This window comes from Podarcis liolepis, assembly GCF_965112155.1.
Source record: "Podarcis liolepis genome assembly, chromosome: 17".
Classification (NCBI taxonomy): domain Eukaryota; kingdom Metazoa; phylum Chordata; class Lepidosauria; order Squamata; family Lacertidae; genus Podarcis; species Podarcis liolepis.
In genome coordinates, this window is record NC_139571.1 from 1,647,365 (window position 1) to 1,664,350 (window position 16,986).

Sequence of the window (16,986 nt, forward strand, 5' to 3'; positions counted from 1 at the left end):
CTTGGCAGAAAAGATTAAAAACATGCAAAAAATGTAAAGTGGATCTTACATTGCATACTGGAATTAAAGGGATATTGTAAGATTGAGAGCCTTTTCTAAAGAGAACTGTAAGAGTCTGTTACTTACTCCTCTTAGTTTGGTCATTACTGGAGGAGGCTGCAGAGAGTCCAGAATGTGGCAGTAAGTCAGTAAATGGCATCAGCTGAGCAAGCCACACAAAGACACCTTCCTTTCGCTACACCTAATCCCACTCTGGATCAAACCCAGTGAAACAGTTCAACATTTACTTTAGAGGCCTGGGTCTTCATCTAAAACGGGGTTATTAACATAATAAAAATTAAACACTCTTGCATCAGAAAGCCTGTGTATTTAACAAATCACTCAGTAAAAAGAAACTCAGCTGTTAAAATGAAATTGGGTGACTCCAGCAACAATAGGGCTATTTTGATGAGGGACTGAGACACACCACAAGAGAGTGACTGAAAGGAACCTTTATTAGTGACTATTATTTCCAGTGAGGAGCAAAACTGGGCAATTTCCAAAGACAAATGCCGGACAGGAAGCCTCAGTTGGTGGAAGGTCTGGGGGTGGGAAGGGAAAAAAAGAGACATTAATATTTTAACAAGTGGACGACTGAAGATTTTGCATCCAATGCATCACCTGGAGAATCTGTTGCTCATATTTAAGAACAAAGCTGTTGCTAGGCCTCATGTTGTGAGAAAAGCTTGAAAATTTAAGGGCAACTTCAGCTATGGACTCGGAAACAGGATTTAATGGTGACTACTGTCTTTCCCCCTAAGTGCCGGTTGCTCTTCATTCCAACATGCTAAATGTGGCTGGCTCCAAAAGATGGCAAGGTGGGAAATTTGCTAGGCTGCCAAGTCCTGCCTCTTCCTCCTCCTCCTTTTTTTTGAGGGGGTAGGGGAGAATGCACTGAGGTGCTTTGTTCCCCCAATCACTGGTCCCAAGTGCTCCTGACTTTGCTTCCAACAAAATTGTCTGATTCAAAATTCCACTAAGGCTGAATTTTATGGCCAAAACTGAGGGCTATTTCTAAAAAACTAAAATAGTGAATCCGCATAGCACTGCACCACTTCAGACAGCAGGCAGGAGTTCTCACAAATGAATGTTCCTCCATACTAGAAGATAGATTTTGTGTAAATAGGCATCTTATCATGAGGGAGAATTCCATTTAAAATGGTACAGCTGAAAGACTAATATATAGAAACAGGTCTACTGTCTCAGTGAGAAGCAGGCTGAAGATTTATGTAAGAAACATAAATTTGCAGTAACAGCAGAATTTGAGGCTGTTTGACAGGCACACTGCTGAAAGGAATTAAATAGCCTACCCTATACCCTACATAAGGGACACGGGTGTAGCTGTGGGTTAAACCACAGAGCCTAGGACTTGCCGATCAGGTCGGCGGTTCGAATCCCCACAATGGGGTGAGCTCCCGTTGTTCGGTCCTAGCTCCTGCCCACCTAGCAGTTCGAAAGCACGTCAAAGTGCAAGTAGATAAATAGGTACCACTCCGGCAGGAAGGTAAACGGCGTTTCCGTTTGCTGCTCTGGTTCGCCAGAAGCGACTTAGTCCTGCTGGCCACATGACCCAGAAGCTGTACGTCAGCTCCCTTGGCCAATAAAGCGAGATGAGCGCCGCAACCCCAGAGTCGTTCAGGACTGGACCTAATGGTCAGGGGTCCCTTTACATTTATATAGAGTCCTACTTACTTGGCCCATTCCACATTTAGGATCAGGTGATCATAGCCAAAGCCAGATACCCCTGCAATGGCCCTAGCAGCATCTTCTCGGCGATGGAAGCTGATGAAGGCAAAGCCCTGAAGGTAAGCAACAGGAAAGATGAAAATAAGAGATAAGGAAGGTAATTTTTGCTTGTATCTATATTATTATTTATAATTAATTTATTATTAATCATTTGTATACCGCCCTTTACCTGCAGGTCTCAGGGCAGTTACAACATAAAAGCACAATATAAAAGCACAATGTCTTCCAGCACTCACCTGTTGCCACCTCTTTCCCCACTTTGAACCTACCAAGTTCAATCCCTCTTTCTCACCTTGGATTGGCCAGTGGTTTTGTCCTTGGCTAAGTAGATGCGGGATATGGACCCAAAAGGACGGAACAGTTCCTGCAGGTCAGTCTCTCGGGTGTCCTCGGACAGATTGGTGACTCGGATGGTGGCATTATCATCGGCTAAGATACAAGGAGAACTGTTGGATCAGGGTAGCAGAAACTGAAGGACTCTTAAATACCTGCCAGCTCAACTATCTTTAAAGCAGGCCTAGGCTTGTATGGCACAGAATATACACAGGACTAGACTGCTAGATGCCAACAGCTACTGCTGTCAGGACACGTCAGATTCAGTCCCTACCTCCCCTCAAAGGCAATCTACCTCTACGGTTAGGCTGCATGGACTCCCCTCTGCGCGTGGCTCCATCTCTCAGGCTGGGTGGGACATACTTCCCAGTCTTGCTTTGCTGGGCTTGAACAGGTTCTGGTTCTGCAGAAACAAAATGCAGTGTTAGGGAAACTCGGAGCACAACTCTCCTTCTCATCCCTGGCATAAGCCAGCCTATCTGTCTCTGCAGGAAGGGCTCACCCCATATCCTCTGCCTTTTTGCACCCCTCACCTCCTGGCAGCTTGTCCTTCTCGCCTGTGGAGAGCCCCAGCTGCTCTGCCAGCTCCTTCTGCATAGGTCCCAGGGTGTCCTTATATGGGCAGCGAGTGGTCCAATGATCCCCCTTGCAGATACGGCACGACACAATCTTCTGCCCTTTCAGCTTGTTCATGGGGTCCTCCTCCTCTTGGCAATTCAAGTCCTGGCAAAGGACACATCTGAGTGTGTGAGCAACTGAAAGTCTGCTTGTCTTCCCACCCACAAAACGATTAAGTTCCAACCAAGTGTCTCTTATCAGCAGTGTCTTGGCTGTGCCAGAAGTCTTAGGAATGTCAGAATGTTAACAGGCAACGGCAACAGCTCAGTGGCAGACACCTGCTTTGGAAGCAGGAGGTCCCATGTTTCACTTTCTCAAGGTAGGGATGGGAAGGATTGCTCCCTGAAACCCTGGAGAGCAGCTGCCACTCAAGGTGGACAATCCTGTGCTAAATGGCCCAGGGGGCTGACTCAGAACAAAGCAGCTTCCCGTGCCATTTCCCCCCAGAAACACAAGCACCACAACCCATCTTGAAACCTCTGCTCTTTATTTTCACCCCCTGCTTTCCTCATGCTGCCACTCACCTCCTTACTGGTGATGAAAGTCATGAACACATCATCGCTCACAGTGGTAGTGGCCACATTTGGGCCAGGGGCATCAAACTCAGAGTTTCCAAATTTTTTCCAGTTCTAGAGAGCAGAACAAAAGAGCTGGATGAAGTCTTTGATCTCATTTGCAATCCCCAAGAAGTGGGGGAGAAAGATGATGCAAGACAGACATAGTAGGAATAGGCTGGAGAGACCAGCAGGGTGATTTCTAAAAGAATCCCCAGCTGGCAGATTCCAAATTCTGAGCAAATTGCACACCAGCTGCTCCAAAGCAAAACAGCAGCAGCAAAACATTCTGTCAACAAGATGTAAAGAGTATCAAAACACCATTTAAGATCCAGCATCTCAAAATATGAGATACTACAATGAAAAAAAAACCTTGGGTATCCCCCCACCCTTAGCCAGCTTCTCCCAACATGGTGCCCTCCAGATGTTGTTGGAATGTAACTCCCATCATCTAGCAAAATGTGAAGAATACATGCAAAAACAACGTCTTCACTCAGAAAGAGAGCAAGACTAAAATGTAACAGATCAGGAGGCTGAGTTCACAGAAAAGTCTGATGAGCACCAAAACTTGCATAACTGTGTGTGCAACTAATGGTGGGACCTCCCTTCAACAGGCCCTGGCTGACGGTGGGCCTCTGGTCCAATTTTAAGCCAATCAAGAACAAATCCCAGACTTCACAGGTTCATTTATGGACCTATTTGTTTTTCATTGGAATACTGGTTTGAGCTAAAAATATATATTGTTTTGGCTTTTAGACATCTCTTGCTCCAGTACCATTACTTCAGATCTGATGATGGCATAAAACAGGGGTCAGCAACCTTTTTCAGCCGTGGGCTGGACTATGGGGGGGGGGGGAGAGGAGAGATGAACGAATTCCTATGCCCCACAAATAACCCAGAGATGCATTTTAAATAAAAGGTCACATTCTACTCATGTAAAAACAAATCGATTCCCGGACCGTCCGCGGGCTGGATTGAGAAGGTAATTGGGCCGCATCCGGCCCATGGGCCTTAGGTTGCCTACCCCGGCATAAAATGTCTGTATACATATGCCTAGTATGCCTAGTGGTCAAGGAGGAAGGTGCAAGGGGATAAGCTTCACTCTCTTAGGTGACTCACCTTTCGCCTAGCCACAGCCTTTGAGGCCTTCCGGGTCTCAATTCGAAAGGTGCGGATAATCTGGCAAAGGATAGCAACATGTCATATTACGCTCAGGGCAAGAATCAACAAAGAGGAAATGGGAAAGGTCTGAGGATCACACCTGCAGGTAGAATTTGCTTGCTTCTTCCTGACCACACAGTTACTGTGCTTAAGTCACAACCAACCTCCACCCAAAAACCTATTCACTCAAGCCTGCAGAACTCGAGCAACATGGTGGATTGGAGGAAAACATCTAGCAGGGTCATCACTTTCAGACTAAAAACAGAAATGAACCACATGACCTAGGAAGTGGCGTGCTGGGAGATGAACTTTCACTGTCAACGAAAGGCAACTGGAAAGGAGGGTGGGGCCAAATCCCTAAGAACACAAGACACCAAGAGGATAATATGGAGGTGACCCTGAGAATGAGAGCTGGGGGGGGGGCGGAGAAGAGAGATATGGCTTGATCCCAAGCCCTCACTCACCTTCACCTTGCGGCCATCCTCCTCTTCCCTGTATTCAGTCACTGTTTTGATGTTTCCATTCACAAGCTCCTTGGGTGATGGGAGAGGTTCTGTAAAAAGAAGTGGGGGTGGGAACTATAGTAATCTTTCTGTGTCTCCAAGTCACCCAATACTGCAGTCCCTTTTTGAAATGCAAAGTGAACTTTTACCTCCTTTCACAAGCTCAGGCTCAATGCTTACAGTTACATTTACAGCTCCACCTCCACCTCCACCCAGCACTCCACTCAGGGGGATGTCCTTGAGCAGGTCACTGGTGATGCATTTATCTGTGTTGGGAAAGCACAATAACTCAATTAAAGTCTTTACATGAAGGATATTATCATTCTCTCTAATAGTAAAGTAGTATAGTCAAATTTGTATAGCCATTGGGAATGAAAACAGGGCTGCCCAAAATAAAATACATACATGGGATTCCAGAGGTAAGGATGCTTATAAATACCTAAGTACTCCTGAACATGGCCCCATGAGCTTCAGGTACCTTTGGAATGTTGACAGCACAGAGATAAGAAAATTTAGAGGAAGATCTCATTGTTTGGAGTGGAGGGTTCTGGGTTCACAATGAATATTATTATTATTATGAGAAAGTTAAGACCTCTTGGAAGGAATTCAACATTAGCAGTTTGCTCCATCTGAGCAAGCATATCTGCTTACCTGATGGAATGATCTGCCCTCAGTGTGGCTCAGAAACTATTACTCAGAATTACCGTATTTTTCGCCCTATAAGGCACACTGGCCCATAGGACGCACCTCGTTTGGGGGGGGGATGAATAAAAAAAATATATTCCCCCCCCCCCGCCCGCGGGGCTGGGGAAGCCCGAGCTTCCCCCGACCCCAGCCCACAAAACAGGCTGCCGCCTCAAGCCTTGCGCGCCCGGCGGGACCTCCCGCCGGGCGCGCAAAGCTTGCGGACACCTGCCCGAAGCACGGGGCGTCCTCCGGAGGGCGCCCCGTGCTTCGGGCTGCTGCCCCAAGCCTCACGCGCCCGGCGGGACCTTCCGCCGGGCGCGCAAGGCTTGCGGACAGCAGCCCGAAGCATGGGGGGGTGCTCTGCAGCCCGCCCCGTGCTTCGGGCTGCTGGCTGCCGCCCCAAGCCTCACGCGCCCGGTGGGACCTCCCGCCGGGCGCGCTAGGCTTGCAGGCACCTGCCGAAGCACGGGGCGTCCTCTGGAGGGCGCCCTGTGCTTCCGGCTGCAGCCCGCAAGCCTTGCGAGCCTGCGGGAACTCCCGCTGGGCGCGCAAGGCTTGCGGATAGCTTCCTGAAGCGTAGAGAGCGAGAGGGGTTGGTGCGCACCAACGCCTCTCGCTCTCCAGGCTTCAGCGAAAGCCTGCATTCGCCCCATAGGACACACACACATTTCCCCTTCATTTTTGGAGAGGAAAAAGTGCGTCCTATAGGGCGAAAAATACGGTAACATGTTTAACTTATCCTCCCTCCTTGCCCCTTCAAAATGGATTGTTGGGGCCAGGCTTCCATTTCTTTGGAAGAGCACTGTGACTTCTCGGGGTGCAGAAGGAAGTGTGGTGAGGCAAGAGGAATGGGGCCACACTGGGAGGCAGGCAGCTGCCTGACTTGTATAGCACCATAAACTTGTCTGAAGGCATCCAGGTGGGATAGACAAGGAAAAAGCAGAGGCTAGCTGCAATCTAATTTTCTTGGTGTGTTCAAGATGTGGGTACAGATTTCAAGGTACAAGGAAAATAAAACCCATTCTAGATGGGGTGGAAGTCAGCTCTGACTTCTCCTGGGTGAAAGGGGCTGCTCTTCCTTTAACATTTCATAACACATGAAATTTCTCACCATCATCCCCTTCCTCTTCCACTTGGTCTGCCCAACTGGGCTTGGAGCTGAAACAGAGTTAGAGATACCAAGTTCAGATACCATCTGTTTAGTTAATGTAAATGTATAGAGTTCTTGCTTAATCCTCTAACCTTGGCAATTGCTCTTCCCACACCCAGTACTTTCTTACTACTTACTTGTAGTAAGACTAGTCCCTGACCCTCACCAATATACCTCTTACTCTCATTGCGAGTCACTTTAATTCTACCAAAATGCACAGTGGCTTCTTCATATAAAAGATAGGAATGTCTTCCAACCACATTCCAAATGGCATCCATAATACTAACTCCACCCTGAAACTCTATTCCAGGTACTCTGCCATTAACCCATTTGGCCAACAGCTGCTCTTTTATTTCCTCTTCTGCCCAACCTCCAAGGAAAAGCATCCGACTACTAGTCAGCCACAACCTGCTAAACATTCTCTCACGCTTTCTGACCAAGGCCCAGGAGTTCTGCCCCCAAGAGAAACACAGGAGTCCCACAGAACAAGGTCTCCCAAGCTAAGGCTTCACCTTCTCTCTTCTACCCTCCTGCCTGCTGTTCGCCTTCCAACGCCCCTCAAAATAGCCTTGAATGCTTCACGGCGCCCCAAAGCCAGCCAAGAACCACCTTCTCCTGGCCAAAGTATTTGCCTCTCATTCCAATAGCTCAATCGCCCTTACAAGGCCTTCTCTTGCCCAGGCACCCAATGCGCCCACGCCTTGCTGAGAAAGCCGCCCAGAGCTCCTCGGCGCCTGCCCAAACTCCCAGAGGCCCTGCCTGTGTCTGAACGGGGGGCGGGGGGCAGGTCTCCCGGGTACCCGCAGCTCGCAAGCGGAAAGGCGGCGCAGGCCCGCTCCCGCCCGGGGGCTGGACTAGATGACCCCGAGGGGTCCCTCCACCTCTGCCACTCGAGGATTCTCGGAGCCCGCGTCTCCACGAGGCCGCGCAGCCCTGGCGGGGCTCCTCCGGGGAGGCCTCCGGGCGGCCGCCCTCCCCTCCCCCCCCCCGCGCCCGGCCCCGCTCTCACTCGTAGTCCCCCGTCGGCATGGCGGCCAGCAGCGCGCCAGCGGCAAGGGAAGCAAGGGAAGCGCGGGCCTCGGGCGACTCTCAGGCGCGTCGCGGAGCCGAGCAGAGGCCTCCGCGCGCGCAGCACCCTGGGAAGCGGAGTCTCTCCGGCGCGGGGGCTGACGGGCGGGGAGGCCCCTGCGCCTGCGCCTCAGGGTGCGCGCTCGGCCTCCTCGGCCCGGGCGGAGGAGGAGGCGGGGCCGGCGAGGGGGCGGCCATTTTGGATTCCCTGGATTGCAAGGGAGGTTCCTTCCCCTTCTTCTAAGCGCCCCGTTCAGCCTGAAACGAGAAGCAGCTTCGCCAGAGAAGATGGGGGAGACGGGCTGAGCAGCAGGGCGCGTTAAAGGCCCGCAAAAAAGGCAACTGCTATTCGTGGCTGCATCAGGAGCAGCCGAGTCTCTTCGGCCTTGGGCAGAGCCCGCCAGGAATCCGGAGTCCAGTTCTGGGCTTGGCAGTTTAAGGAGGATGTTGAGAAGCCGGAGCGCCTGCCGAGGAGGGAGACCAAGATGACGGCTGCAGGAGTCAGAGGAGGCGGAGGGGAGACAGGAGAGCCACCTGGGAAGATCTAAAAGGATCTCGCATGGTGAAACAAGGAGCTGAGCCAGTGGCCTTAAGTTGCAAGGAGATTCTGGCTAAACATGAGAAAGAACTTTCTGACAGCAAGAGCTGTTCAACAGGGGAAGGATGGCCCTGGGAAGGTTGCGGACTCTCCGTCCTTGGAGGTTTCTAAGCGGAGGTTGGGTGGTCTCCTGTCTTGGATGCAGGGGGTGGGCGATGACCCTTCCAACTCCACAATTGCAAGATTTTATGAAAGGTCCTTACAGCATAATGCAATGTAGCTCCATATGATTAAGCAATTATAAATAAATGAGCGCCCCCCCCCGAATAATGTACTCAGATAAACTGGCCAGTGCAGCTCTTTGGGGGTAAAATACTTTGATTACATCCAACTAAATCCTACTTAGTGCAGACCCTTTGAAATCAATGCTTGGATTTTTATTTCATTTCAGTGAGTCTACTCAGGTAAACCATATTTGTGTGTGTTGTGTAAATTTACATTACAAAAGGCAAGGGCAAACGAGTGCTGAGAGCAAATGCAGAAAGGATGGGACAAGTGCATATTCTTGCACAGCCGTGGGTTGGCCTACATGATCCTCATCGGGGTCCCTTCCCACTCTACAATACTGGAATTCTATGAGAAAGGAGCCGAAAGGGAAAATTGCTCCCCAAAGGTTTCTTTCCAGGGTGAGAAAGGACTTAAAGAGAGGCAGGAAAGACTTAAGCAGGGAGATGTGGAAAGGTGGGAGGGGTGAAGAGAGAGAGGGAGGAAAGTGTCACTGTTAATCTGTTCACAGCATCAACAGAGCCTTGGGATACTTCAGAAACACAGCACATTGCTCAGGAAAATAGTGGGTGTACGTGCTTCAGCATGCTCTGGCCCCCCTCTGCTTCCGCCTCCCAGAGGAGTACAGGGAGGCGCTGCCTGAGCCTGGGTGGGTTCAGGAGGGGCAGCACAGGCACAGCTCTCAGAGGGAGGGAAAGGGGGGGAAGGAGGAGCAGGTGAAGAGGATGCCCCCCTCTCACTCAGACCGCCCCCCTTTCTCCACTATTGCCTCACCGTGCTAGCCATCTACTTGCAGGAAGATTTTTTTAAAAAAATAATTACACTAAAAACATACTCTACGGCCTGTATATATAAAAGGTCGGGGGTCGGACGTAGCCCTCTTGCTGATCACGTTCTCTTCCGCAAGAGAATCCCTGGCACATGATCCCAGCTGAACTAAATAAAGCCCTGCCAATTTTCATGTTCCAGCACAGAGTCCAGGCAGGCAGACATTTCTGCCCTTAAAGCAGACATTCAGGCCTGCTTACCTACTAGCCATAATTTTCTTGGTGTGTAGAAATGAGTCTGCATTCTTGTGCTTAGATTTCAGAGGCAACACTAGCACACCAGACACAATGGGCAAATTCATCTGAAGAAAGTCAGAAATACCCTCTTTGAATAATTTATAGCAGAGATTTTATTTGAAGAAATATTACAACATATAAAAACTACATAAAGTATTAATTTCCACTTGTACAAAGTGGTTGATTAATTTTCAATACAATGCATAATAAAAACACCCGCAACCCTTCCCCCCAACACACACACACACACACACACACACACGCATGAAGTGGCAGGCACTGCACAGTCGATCACTTGAGAATGGTTATTTGGAACATCAAAACAGCTTCAGAATGTCAGCCAAGTAGACAAACACTGCTCACAAATACAGGCTTGAAAAGAGAAAGACAGAACACAAAATAATTCCCCAAACAAACAAAAACTTCCAACAATTTTCAGCATGTCCAGAAGAAAGCAAATAAACCAGAAAATGAAACGAAGAAAATTAAAAACAATCAGTGCATGTTTGGGTGTTCAGGTGCTGGAACAGAAGAGCAGCAGGTGACGGGCTACTGACAAATTAATCTGAAATGTCCATCTTTTCCTGCTTGATGTTACCTGCAGAAGAACAAAATATACCAGAGATAAATTAGATATGTTATTCCAGGGATGGGAAACTTGTGGCTTCCCATCAGGCAGCATTTATTGTTAGTGGTCAGGGATGATGGGTGTTGTAGTCCAACAACATCTAGAGAGCTAAATGTCCTCCAGTCTCCAGGTGTGCATGTGAGGGTGTCCAGGAAGCGCATGGGCCCTGTGCAAATACAGTGGTACCTCAGGTTACATTCGCTTCAGGTTACACACTCCGCTAACCCAGAAATAGTGCTTCAGGTTAAATACTTTGCTTCAGGATAAGAACAGAAATCGGGCTCCGGCGGCGCGGCAGCAGCAGCAGGAGGCCCCATTAGCTAAAGTGGTGCTTCAGGTTAAGAACAGTTTCAGGTTAAGAATGGACCTCCGGAACGAATTAAATACTTAACCCGAGGTAGAACTGTAAAAGCAACCCCATTAGTTCTTTCTGGAGTGGGGGGAAATGCCTCCCTCCCTCCCTCCCTCCCTTAGCTGTCTCAATAGTTACTCCCAGGACAGGCAAGAGATACAGTGGTAGCAACTGACCCAAGTCAGGGAAGATAATGCAGAAGTGCTGTGCTGCTAAAGAGGCTGCAATCGTAGCCCAAACAGGTGTGGAGGCATGTCCCTGCTTCATGCCGCAGATGGGACATGGAGTCTGCCAGAGCTGTGGGAAGAGGTTGCTCAGAAGTCCTCTTTAAAATACATCACCGAAACTCCATAGCTTACCTGTAGCATCCTCTTTCATTTTGGCCAACACACACAATTTGATCTCTAGTCCGATGGCTTTGGCCAGAGGTGGAGGCACTGCGTTACCCACCTGCAAAAACACCGCCAGGGCAGGGGCAGAATAAACAGTCATCGCATGTCTGCAAGCCACCTCACTTACTGCTAAGTATTGGTAGGGCCACCAAAGCAGGTGGTGGTGGGGTGTGTGCAAATGGAACTCAAAGGTACCAAAACTTTCTCCCTTCCTCTTTTTGCTCACTGTGAGCAAGCCATCTGTTGATTTGGCAATCAAAAGTTTCAGAGTATAAAACACATTAGAATATTAAGCCATCATCTAATGCTATCTTTTACAATAAGTATTTCAGCAAGGGTATTTAATCTCTTTCCTTGTGTATGCGTATTTCTATACACGCATGCAAACACGCTCACTCTTCCCTGATGGAGAAATCTCTTGGTTGCATCCTGCTGGGCAGCTGCTTCTGGCATCTTGAGTTCTTCTCAGTTTACACAAACTCAGAAATTTGAAGCATCAGGAAGCTTTAAAGGTTTCATCAGAAGGTTTTTAAACTTGTTCCAGCTTACATGGCTTTGATCTCTTTCCTTGTGTGTGCGTATTTGTATACACACATGCAAACACGCTCACTCTTCCCTCTACTAAAGAAATGTGCAAAGCAAGACAGCTATATGCTTGTCAGCCCCTTTATTTTAATTTTGAAATAATGATAGGTCTGTGCTCTAGCACTAACTTTCAGACAGCTAAATAACAAACAAACAAAAAGTAACAAAGCAACAGGGATGCTTTGGCATCTTTCTGGGCATCTCCACTTCTTTTAAAAGCAGGGATGAGGAACTTGTGGCTCTCCAGGTGTTGTTTGACTCCAACTTGCAGTAGCACCCAGACAGCATGGCCAATGGTCAGGGATGGTGGGAACATTTAGAGGGCCACAGGTGTCCTACCCATGCTCTAAAAGCGTAAGAAGCTGTCCCATAAAAGTTGACATCTAAAGGTCTCCCTCCCCACTCAAAACATCTGTGGCAACCTACCTGTCTGTGCTTGTCGAGCACATTTCCAAACAGACGGTAGGTATCTGGAAACCCCTGGGACCGTGCGCACTCACGCACACTCACGACCCGGTGCTGCTCAGGATGAAGCACACGCCCCTGCAAAAAAGGGTGGAAGACCATGAGCCATTTCCAGCTGATATTTGGGCTGTGTCCTTTCTCGGGGCATAAGGGGTAGAATTCAGCGCTGCACTACCAGCTCGCCAGATTGTACAACCCCCCTCCCTCTGCAGTTCTGGGGTTCTTCCACCCCACACCTGAGCCAATATACCAAGGACTGCCTCTCCCCATATAAACTGACCCAGACTCTGCATTCCTCCACAGGAGCTCCAGAGGGTGGCAACACGAGAATGGACCTTTTTTTGCAGTGGCCCCCTGTTTGTGGACTGTTCTCCCCAGGGAGGTTCATCTGGTGCCTTCATTATATAACTTTAGATGCCAGGCAGAAACATTCCTCAGGCCTTGGGCTGACTGACATCCAATGATCTTTTAAATGTGTTTGTGGAAGGGGGGTTATTGTTTTGTTGTTTCTGTTTTGACTGTTTATTTGTGCATGTTTCCCAAACTGGTCCTGTTTCATTTATTTATTATATTTACTTACTGCCCTTCATCAAAAGATCTCAAAGCAGTTCACATGATAAAAACATGAGGTAAAACAAATGAAACAGAGTCAATTTGGGAAACATACAGGGGACGGAGTGGGGGGAACTGTCCCTCTGACAGGGCCCTGGGGCCCCTCCTGGTCCCCCACATGGCTTGTTTAACAGCTTTCTTTACATAAAAATATAAAAAGAGAAGAAATCCAGAGCAGCCCATACTGCATAAAATCTTCAGGGAAACTTTTAGAATTCAGAGTAACCGAAGAAAGGCCTAACTGAAGAAAAGAGGCCTTCTAAATGGAAAAGGTTTTCCATGCTTCCTCAGGGTCCCTGACGTTGGGCAGTTGGGCTTCCTGAGCAGTGAGTTCTGCGAGGCCAGAGGTGCCACCACAGAGAAAGCACACCAGGCAATGCAGCTAAACTCACAAAATAGGCCACTGAATGCATTATCCAGCAGTTCTCTCTTACCTGTTTGCCCATGGGCTCAGGGTTGGTGACTGTTGTACTGAAGAACCCATCCCACTCTAATCTTCCATACAAGCCAGCCCAGTGGTTGTGCCGGTTCCCCGTGTGGGGCAGACACCAGGGGATCAGGGTGTTGAACTGCCGGTCCGCAGGGTCACATGGCTTGCCTAGGAAGGATGACAGGGTTCAGACCAACCTTCCACTGAATGTGTGGACAAAGGGGAACAACCCTTTAACACAAGAATCTGAATTACACCACAAGCCTCAGAATAAAACTGCAAGGGGCCATGGACTGTAACATCCTAGAAAAGCCACCGTCTCTGTTTTCTAATTCGAAATACCGTTTCATTACCATTCCTTTAAAAGGGTATTTAAAATTGCCACAAAATCCTGTCAAAGGAATTCACTGCAATTGCCAATCAACTGATAAGCACTTACAATGACCTCACTTGAAAGCACAGCTGGGATTGCACCTTCAAAGGGATTTGTGCACCCACTGCCCAGCCATCTGTTGGCCCCAGCAAGCCTCTTTTAAGCTTCGAAGGAAGTGGTTTGAATGCAAACCTTTTGCAGGAGAAAGCCAGTCCATTTACAGAAGTGGTTAGGATCCTAACCACTTTCTCTAAACGGAGAAGGCGACCCCTCTTGGCTGCACTAGGGAGACCCCAATGAAAAACTCAGTTCCAATGGGGGTCCCTGTCAGGGTCAATAAGCTAATCGACATGGACAGAGAACAGACCCCACCTGCCAACTGCACCTGCTCCACACAGATCACACAGATCCATTTGTAGAGCAGGCGGGGGCTGCTTGTATGGAATGATTCTGTGGACTAATTTGGGTGCAGCATTGGTTCCAATTAGGTCCATGGTTCAGAGGTTTCCCACAGCTGCCCTGGTAAAATGCCATTTGCCTTGTGGGCCTGGGGCTTACTCATGGACTACAAAGAATATTCCCTGGTAGCTTAGAAATGCAGGCCCACAAACCTAGGTCAGGAAAGATCTGTAGCTTTGGGGAGGGGAGAGCAAGGGGTTGTTACGCCCCCCCCGCCCCCCCTCGCCACTATTTCACTGTTCCTGCCACTAAATTCCAGTTAGGCACAATGTGAAGATCCAATTTAGACATAAAATCTATCTATCTATCGGTGGCCTGTACCAAAATAGAGTGGCAGAGTTTGCTTATTAACTTGTAACAACTCACACTTCCTTCACAATCTCATAAATACACCTATATTCCAGTTTCAATTACAGTATGGTCATGTATACTCGATCTGCCCCCACACAAGTACCCTTACCTTTCAGAGCCTGTTCGTTGACCACGTTCCTTACCACACAAGCAAGGTGGAGAGCTTTGAAGCTCAGCACACATTCTGGCATGGTCTTACAAGAACTTGCGGGGCCGTCTGAGTTCCCAGTAGAGAATCCTAGAGCCCATGTGCTAAGCGGGACTTGCCTGATAAGCAAGGCGGAGAGCTTCAAAGCTCTTTCTCCATCAGGAAAAGCCAGTACATAAAGAGCTTTGAAGCTCTCTGCCTTGTGCAATTTCAATTGGCTGGCTTTCAACCAAATGGTGCGTAAGATGCAATTGTACTATACAGCTATTCTAAGGTTTTAATCATTTATAAGTTAACCATTTTCAATTAGTTCTCAGCCCTGGTTATTAACATTTCAGGGAACAGACCCAGCAAAGAGCCTGAAGCACTGAATCCATTAGGGATGAGAAGACCATCGAAAGGACTGAAGACTAAAAGGACCATCCTCTGGTGACTTGTGGCAAGATCCTCCCTTGGCATCCCGTACCTTCAGCACAAGAGCAGACCCCCCGGAGGGCTCCTGTGCTGCTGCGCCCATTTTTCTTCTCATGGTGTGTGTAGCGCAGCTTGCGGGTGGTGGTGCCATCGGAGAGACGCACTTCAATGTTGGGCAGATCACGCCAGTCTGAGCCTGGGGCCAGAGGAATGTGTCTCATCCGAGCAGCCACCAGTGCACTCATATCCTAGGAAGACAAAGTCAAGAGTTCATCCCCTGCGCTGCAGCAGCACCAGCTTCCCAGTCAGAATCCATTAGGGCCACCGCTTACACCTCCGTATAAAAGGGACTACTCTTTCCCTGGTAGGAGACTCCTGAGTGGCACAAAGGGCACAATGGTGAGGAGCGGGCCGCACAGCACAGCTGCTTGGGTCCTTTTCTCCAGCAGCACAAGGGGAAGGGCTGCAGCTCAGTGGCAGAGGGTCCCAGGTCCAATCCCCAATGGCGTCTCCAGGCAGCGCTGGAAGAGAAGGCTGCCAATTGTGTGGAAGCCTAAGGACTTTGCTTCAGAAATCAGAATGCAGCTATCAAGAGAGCCTTCTTCCTAGGAAACCCTGGACCTCAATACAGTGCATTCCACCCCATCACCAGATAACCATAGTAAGAAAAAGTGCTTCACCTTGCATATATGATCCCTGAGGATGGGCTGATACTGAGAGCCTCGAATTTGCCTCTGGAACCAAGATTGTGGCTCCCCATTGTAGGAGATTTCAAGTGCTGATGCCCCATTCCTGATTTCAGGAAGGTCAGACATGGTGTCCCGGACTGTGATGGTTCGGAATGGGCCTGAATAGGTCCTAGAGAACAGCAGAAGAAGGTGCTTTACAGATCAACTCCTGCCTGGGCCTTCCCCTACTCGGGGGGGGGGGCATGGTTCATTAGCAGGCTTTGGCTAAAACTTGCTTCCACTGACAAATAAAAAGCCTTACTTGAGAAGAGTAGTTATTCCCAACGTTAAAAAATAAGTTTCAGAAAACAGCTTCAAGATTATGGCTGCTGGCCAGAAGAAGGGAAGGGGGCGAAAACTTTTTGCTGCAGGGCTCTTGGGAGCTTTTCCTGCCCTCTTTACGTATGTTGGACCCTGGTGGAAGGCATTCTGCGCTCAGTGAACAGGGCTCAAAGCACAAGTGGAGGGGGCCCGGATAAATCTGTCCCTTGTCATGTGAGAATCAGCTCAAACATGCATCCAAAATGTGAATGAGAAACCTGACATATGTAAAAAAGAGGCTTATCTGCAAACAGTGGTGATCTTGCAATGAAACTGCAGTTTGGATAAGGTACTAAAAATAATCAGTGTTCAGTGTGATTCTAGACATGCTGATGCTGAAGAAAGTTTAGGAGCATAGCCTTAAGTCCAACAATGGATGGCAGAGAAGAGCCTTTGTCAGGGGATCCTTGAAAGCTGAACTCTAGCCGGGTTCTGGTTGTTGTTTTTTTGTCTTTAAAGATACATGCACACACCATGAAACTGCCAACAGTTAAGTTTGAAAGACGGCCGTTACCTTGTGATATTGCTAACAAACTTCTTATCGTCCACCACCACACTGAGCTGGCAGGCTCGGGGAGCAAAGACATGCAGAGGTTCAGGGAACATGGGAAGCTTCTCTCCTGGGGCTGCAGCCAGCACAATGGCTCTCCTGCGTGTTTGGGCCACACCATACTGACCAGCCTGGAAGGGAGGAAGATTAAAACACACACGTTAATGCTGAGGAAGAAGAAAAGCTGCAAACTTGCCTAAAAACTTGTCGTTTTGAATTTATTGCCTTGCCTTGCATTATTCAATCAAGTTTGCCACAATCTACAGCTAGCACCAGTTCACCACCTGAAAACAATTCCAATCTAAAAAAGCATCTACCCCAGCTTGGAGTTCCGTATCTGGTGGTAACCCTCCAGATTCTAGAGGGCCACACAGGTTTCCCACCTGTGCTCTAAACTCTCTTCAAAACTATTGATGCAACCCAAGAATTGGC

The 16,986-nt window shown here is 48.8% G+C and overlaps 2 protein-coding genes and 1 long non-coding RNA gene across 4 annotated transcripts in view; all 3 read right to left on the bottom strand.

Moving 5' to 3' along the window:
• Window positions 1-476: 476 nt before the first annotated feature.
• EIF3G (eukaryotic translation initiation factor 3 subunit G) lies at window positions 477-7,961 on the bottom strand (the record flags this gene model as incomplete). Of its 2 annotated transcripts, XM_083482618.1 has the most annotated exons (11): window positions 7,801-7,961; window positions 6,753-6,799; window positions 5,104-5,220; window positions 4,916-5,004; window positions 4,410-4,469; window positions 3,261-3,365; window positions 2,652-2,841; window positions 2,414-2,521; window positions 2,078-2,214; window positions 1,732-1,838; window positions 477-581 (listed from the first exon to the last, which is right to left on the bottom strand). In XM_083482618.1, the coding sequence occupies exons 1-11, from the start codon at window positions 7,818-7,820 to the stop codon at window positions 566-568; spliced, it is 996 nt and encodes a 331-aa protein (XP_083338744.1). In that variant the 5' UTR covers window positions 7,821-7,961. The 2 variants fall into 2 exon arrangements, with proteins under 2 accessions (XP_083338744.1, XP_083338745.1); XM_083482619.1 differs by lacking the exon at window positions 477-581 and having other exon boundaries at window positions 1,728-1,838; window positions 7,801-7,939.
• A 1,880-nt stretch (window positions 7,962-9,841) lies between these two features.
• Window positions 9,842-16,986, bottom strand: part of DNMT1 (DNA methyltransferase 1) — a 56,272-nt gene continuing 49,127 nt past the window's right edge. The window contains exons 28-34 of the mRNA XM_083482432.1: window positions 16,519-16,685; window positions 15,636-15,813; window positions 15,008-15,203; window positions 13,215-13,378; window positions 12,130-12,246; window positions 11,086-11,176; window positions 9,842-10,344 (exon numbers count right to left, since the gene is read on the bottom strand). Of these exons, the coding sequence (XP_083338558.1) occupies window positions 10,307-10,344; window positions 11,086-11,176; window positions 12,130-12,246; window positions 13,215-13,378; window positions 15,008-15,203; window positions 15,636-15,813; window positions 16,519-16,685 (951 nt within the window). The 3' untranslated portion in view covers window positions 9,842-10,306. The remainder of the gene's footprint in view (window positions 10,345-11,085; window positions 11,177-12,129; window positions 12,247-13,214; window positions 13,379-15,007; window positions 15,204-15,635; window positions 15,814-16,518; window positions 16,686-16,986) is intronic.
• Window positions 11,350-12,123, bottom strand: LOC310696756. Its single transcript, XR_014520713.1, has 2 exons — window positions 11,729-12,123; window positions 11,350-11,680 (listed from the first exon to the last, which is right to left on the bottom strand). It is a non-coding gene; the product is annotated as an uncharacterized lncRNA (long non-coding RNA).